Genomic DNA, 6,189 nt, shown 5'->3' on the forward strand with positions numbered 1-6,189 from the left:
CACATGACAATGTCAGTGAATTCCTTGATAGTCTCAAATAATCAAGCAGCTGGTTGATAGAATAGCTCCACATATTCTCGAGGCCTTTTTTGGTCACAGAAAGCAGTTATTATAGTTAAACACCCTAATGTCAGCCACATGCACACCACAGAACCAAACAGCTCATCACATCATAGACAGAATGAACAATACATTGAATAGTCTAAATGGAAACAGATATCACAATGCATAAGCATGATAGAAAAATCATATCATCCATATATTAAAAATAATTCTTAATAACAAAAAGAACAGCTGAACAAATGAAGAAAACACAATGGTCAGAGGTGCACCAATGAAAATATGTATTTTATAGTGAATATTGTGCAGGCCAGAAGACAGAACAAAAGATGGTCCATCTAACAAAAATACCACCTTAGAAGGCTAACAGGGGCATAGAGAATAAAAAGAAAGTAGGTACATAAGCTGGTCACATGAAATCCAACATAGCACCTGAGGGTACAATTTATGGTAGCATATACCTTTAATAGCACAGTATCACTTTGTTTCTGTCATATTGTATGAGTTAGAGTAAAAAGCTCTAAATGCCACTCATGCAGCTAAAATACTTGGCATCAATATCAGTCACATGCAAACAGACAATGCACAAACTCGTCATAATTTATAGGGCTGACACAGCTCCTAAAACAAATTAAAACATCAGATTGCGCAGGAGGAACCCATCAAGTCAGTACGTACAACAAGCAACTATGTGCAATACAACTGTTAAATACTAGATAAAAGGCTAATTGGGAGGAAGCTTTTAAACAATAAAAAGTACAATACAGTACCCATATATCCATTTAATTCTCCAATCTAATCACATGTAGATTGTGAAAAGCATAAAGTTAAGTATGACCCCACCACATTACACTTCCAAAGTGAAAGTTTGAGACTTTTCATTGTGCTCCATCGACAAAATCATACTGTGTCCAAAAAGCTGAAGCAGATATAAAAGATAATAAAATTTCCATGTAGATATGAGGCTTGCATACAATGTTGCTTTACTAACAGACTAATCAATCTGGAAAATCCCCTCACTGTTTAGGTGACTCATTTGCATTATAAATATGTAAATTAAATATCGCATACATATCAAGGGAAACAGAGCTGTTGCAGCTCTCTATTGCAAATGACCAGTTAATAAATCTTATTTATTAGTCGAATAAATCCTATTCACCTTCTTTAAACAGCGCATTCTTTAAATGCAAACAAGCTCATGCATTTGTAAATTGTCAATTCATATGTTCCAGGAAAAATGTGTGTGTGTGTGTGTGTGTGTGTGTGTGTGTGCATATCTTGCTGTGTACATGGAAGTCACCCAAAACTTTCACATCCAGGTTATTAATGACAGTCCTCATCCAACCTCCTGCATTCCAATGAGGGAAATCTGAACATCTACGCAGGTGACACCTCTACCCATCAATAACATCAGGATGAATATCCATCATGTGCTCATGTATGCCCTAGTGGAATGGCCTTGCTTTTGTTGCAGCAGTCGATAGACATAATCACAACTCCCTATGGAATGGAAAGGTTATATTCGCTTTAAACAGATGATGTCCAACATTCCAATGTTTCAACATTCCAATGACTATGTGAAAGTGAACCGTTATAAGAAATGGACGTCAAAGCCTTGATGGCGCACCCCCTCTTTCTGTGATACTTTTGTGAATGTGTCACCTGTACTATCCAACAGCCTTTACAGTGCTCAGTGTGTACCATCCAACAGCATGTATTCTGCATATGTCTTTAATATGGTTGCCGCAGGGCCCTTGAAAGAAAAGAGCCCTGTTTTGAAAGAAGTCAGAACAGCAGACTGAACACCCACCTGGAAAGCAAGCACCATATGTTAATGGTGCAGAACAAAGCCGCTGATCAAGTGCATCCAGGAGATCAAACTGCATGACTTAATGCGCTCACGACATCTTTACAGAGGCACTGTAACTCCAAAAACAACTTCCAGCATGTTGCAAACGGGAGTGTATTTCACCGAAACAGTCATGACCTCGGTAACCTCACAATTTCAGAGAGAGGATTGCTCCTCCTTCATTGTGTCTCTTTGAAGAAGTTCTGCATTTGTACTCCTACCCATGCTCTTTACTTGCTCCTTCATTTTATTGAAGAAACCAACAATGGCAATAATGACATATGGTTGTGTGGAGATACTGTGTCTTGGAGTCAAGCAATTTATATGTCTTGGACACAGTATTTCATCTGAATAAGTCTGAAGCTGATCAAGCAGATGTGAATATTATTGAATTACTTTTGGTAGTGTTATTTCTTAAAGATTCTATAAGCTATAATTACCAAAAACTATACAACAAAGGGTGTTGAAAATATCAATAAATAAACTTTGAAATTAATTTTAAAATTCATCACACACTGATGGATAAACAAATAGAGATCTAGTTCTAACTTCTTGTATCTAGCTTTTGATACTGTTAGTACATGTGCAGTAACCAAAGGATACATTTTTAAATTCAATTCAGCAGTTAAAGTCCTAAAAGCACGTTGACATATAACACGTTATATATCCCGACCACGGCGACCGAATCGCCCTGCATGCTTGATACCCATAATGCTCTTCTGAGAGGAATTAGGACCGGCTGCAGTCCCTCTGGCCCAAATACAAGGGGATGGCCGCAGCAAACACTAATGAGGCGCTAGAGGAACAGGAGTGAGGTGGTGAGGCAGCACGGTGCGCTGACATTTCTCAGTCATGAAAGGGAGGCATTCATCAAATAATACTAAAAGAAACAAAAAGGAGAGATGCACAATGACGCCTGGCAGGTGCACAGCGAAGAGAGGACGAACACCAGTGTGGCGCTTTTTAGTGGCAATACCAGGGTAGGCTGGGCAGCGGGGATGTTGTGATGTGTGGAAAGCAATACCTAGCACCCAGTGGATAATGACCCCAGGCACTGCATCGCACAACAGCAAGACAGTGAATAGACCGCAGGTCTAATTGGGCCATTTCTTCCACTTTTCTTAATGCGGCACTCCTTCAGCTTCTAAGCACTCTGTAGGGATGCATGACTGATCTTAATCCCCCCCACACGCACCCAGTGTATTGAAATTACAGAATAAACCTGGTGTGGCAAATAAATTGGCCTGAAAATGCTTAACTTGGAAATATAGATTTGGACTGCTTAAATTTGTCAGGTACATTTTCTTTCGTATTCTAAGAAGGAGTCTTTTTCTCTTGCTGGCTAGATTAGTTTGTATTTTATGATATCTCAAAACCAGATGTTTGTTTTGGGACCAGTTGGAAGCAAACAGAATGGTTGTAGGTGTTGAGAAAAGGTGGCATGGGAGTGTTGGGGCAGGAAGGAATCGGGTCACCCAGCTCAGTTTGATGATGTATATTGGCTGCAAATGTCCTGTTTTCCTGGGCAGTAGAGGTGGACTTTAATGGAGAGAGGAACACGATCACTGATTCTCTTTTAATCAGTAATTATCTAACGAAGTTCACATCAATACATTGGCTATGCTAACTTACTCCCATCTCAGGACGTTGCAGCTTGGCTGCCAAATAGCCATTGTGGCATCCCATTATACAGCAACACACAAAACTGGGCTTTCTCAAGTGTTATAAATGTAGCTTATATTTACAGAATTTGGTATCTACATTCACAGTAAATAATATAAGAACTCGCCACAAACTTCTCTCCTTAATTTACATTTAATAGTTAAAGTTTTTATATACCTTGTTCCACTGAATCCTTCTTTTGATTCCTTACTTAAAATACAGGCATTTTATTTCAATGAAATTCTAGCACGTCAGTCTTCCAAAGCAAATATTTTCTGTTTTTGCAGAGCACTTGCCTCAGTATGAAAGTCAAGACATAAAAATGGTGGCCTTAAAGACATAGACCATTACTGCCACCCAATGGCATTTTCCTGAATTGCTCACAACAACTTCAACAAAGTTGGCCAGCAAGTTTCAGGTTTTGCTCTGACTGTGGCCCCAGTTGTGGCAAGGAATAAAGTGTGCTGTTGTGCTCCAATGATCAGCAGTAGTGTACACACCTGATAAGGAAGCAGCCAATATGTAACAAGTCACAACCATCAACACATACATAGCCAAGCTGGCTATATTGTTAGTTGAAACAGATTCCTGCTTGTGTGTGCATACTTTATAATTACATTAATGACAACAACAAAACAACAACAACATGATAATCATAATAATAATAATAATAATAATAATAATAATAATAATAATAATAATAATAATATGCTTTGTTTAGTTGTAAATTGCTTTAAGCTCAAAATGGGCCCCATACACATAACACCATTACAGCAGAACTGTATTCCAGTGACAACACTTCATCTGCTTTGTCTGCGCCGTGTGTACCATTCTCAATTAGGTGGCAAATATGTGCCAAATAGACTGTGAGCCGTCTCTTTGTTTTCCTCAGGATTTCAGCATGAACTGCTACAGTAGCGTTTCACTCATCATACATATTCCTGAGAGCAAAGCTGCAAGTTGGCAGACTGGGTGAAGGACACTGCTTCTTTTTCACAGCACAGGCAGCTGACAGAGAAAGCTTATTTAGCCCACTGAATGGACATTGGTGCAAACCGTAAACCTGCTGGACAGCATTTTATCATAACTGTTTGATGCTTGCTGGCTTTCTGGGCATGTCAGATTTGGCCACCCAACCACAGCCCCATTCCCCATTTAAACTGCTGTCAAACTGACAGATTTAGCGGTATTTTATGCGCTGTGGTGACACCACATTGATCAGAGCAGAGTCTTTACATGGTTTGACAGCAGTACAGGTAGCATACTGATAGCACATACGGCTCTCACAGATTTTCTGTAATGTGGCTACAACATTTTCAACATCAGATAAGCATTAAAGCAGCCACTGTACTTTGCAAGATCACTAGTCAGATGAGACAAAATGCATATGGATAACTTTAGCATAGCGCAGTGCAAATGGCAAACGCTTGACAGTAAATAAGTGACAGTAATTGGGTCATGTCACTCTCATTCTAGTCACGCTGCCTTTTTTTTTGAGAAGCGGCAGGGCGGGCTGTAAATTTCAAGGCTGACTGTGTGTGACATTTAGAGGAGACGATTTCGTACTGTCCTCTCATCCATCCATCACCCTAAAAGGGCACCTTAGGCTGTTCTCAGAAAATGTAGCAGTTATTACCAACACAAATATAATTTTCAGTGCATATCAATATATTTTAAATTGAAATTTTACTTTGAAAGATGATAAATATTTTAAAGTAAACCCCAAGATAGAGCTTAGTTGTCTGTACCAATTGTTGTGACGAGGCCTGTTTATCAGTGTTCGGTACCAAAGAGTTTCCCTGGGTTTTCTTCTGTCAAGTCCTCTGTGCTTTTGACCTTTCACAGCCATGACAGGTAGCGCACTGAGTTACTGGCCAACTGAAACACAAATTTCCTGTTTGTTGCATTTAGCAGCTCATTATGGCTTGTACGGCAATACACGTCTCACTTCCACTGTCATGGAGGACCTTACTGCTCCAAAACAGAAGGAAGGCAGCTACTGCTATGCTGCTAGGCAACCTGCAAAAAGTATTGTGGACTCTGACTTTTTGAAATCATTAACTGATTTGGCATCAAACATCTAGACCTGCCACTTATTTGAGAGAGCATTACTATTTGGTAATGCATAAACAACTACAAGATGAGTTTGTGACCTATTTACACACTACATGAAATATTGACTAAGGACAACACTAAATGTCATTTTTCATTCTTCATGTCATGTCTTTGAGAAATTACGAAAAAAGTGCTGGCTTTTTCAATTCTTACACAACGCTGTTGGTTTAGTGGTCACTGAAGGCAATGAAAAATTTTGGTGTTGCTTCAAGTTATAGAAAAAGGGCATTGCGGTTTGATTGTGGCATGTTTTGATGGGAGAGTCAGAGGTTTCACTTACAGGTTTTCTTCCTCTCCTGCTTTGGTGTCTTGTACGAGGTACACAGTGCCAAAGCTCCCGCGGCCCAGTCTCTCTTGAACGATGTATCTCTTGGCTACCAGGCCGCCGGGATCAGAAGTTAGCGAGAGTAAAGAGCAGCAGGCTGACTGCGCTCCCCGCTCCTGGAATTTGGGCATCTTCACCGAGGCAGATCGCCAGCGAGGGGACCTGTGAGTGTAAATCT

The 6,189-nt window shown here is 39.9% G+C and overlaps 1 protein-coding gene across 1 annotated transcript in view; it reads right to left on the reverse strand.

Moving 5' to 3' along the window:
- The window catches only part of nek11 (NIMA-related kinase 11), a 57,869-nt gene extending 51,727 nt beyond the window's left edge, over nucleotides 1-6,142 (reverse strand). Inside the window, exon 1 of the mRNA XM_036539535.1 lies at nucleotides 5,967-6,142. Within this exon, the coding sequence (XP_036395428.1) occupies nucleotides 5,967-6,142 (176 nt within the window). The remainder of the gene's footprint in view (nucleotides 1-5,966) is intronic.
- Nucleotides 6,143-6,189: the final 47 nt, after the last annotated feature.

This window comes from Megalops cyprinoides, chromosome 10, assembly GCF_013368585.1.
Source record: "Megalops cyprinoides isolate fMegCyp1 chromosome 10, fMegCyp1.pri, whole genome shotgun sequence".
NCBI classification, from domain to species: Eukaryota; Metazoa; Chordata; class Actinopteri; order Elopiformes; family Megalopidae; genus Megalops; species Megalops cyprinoides.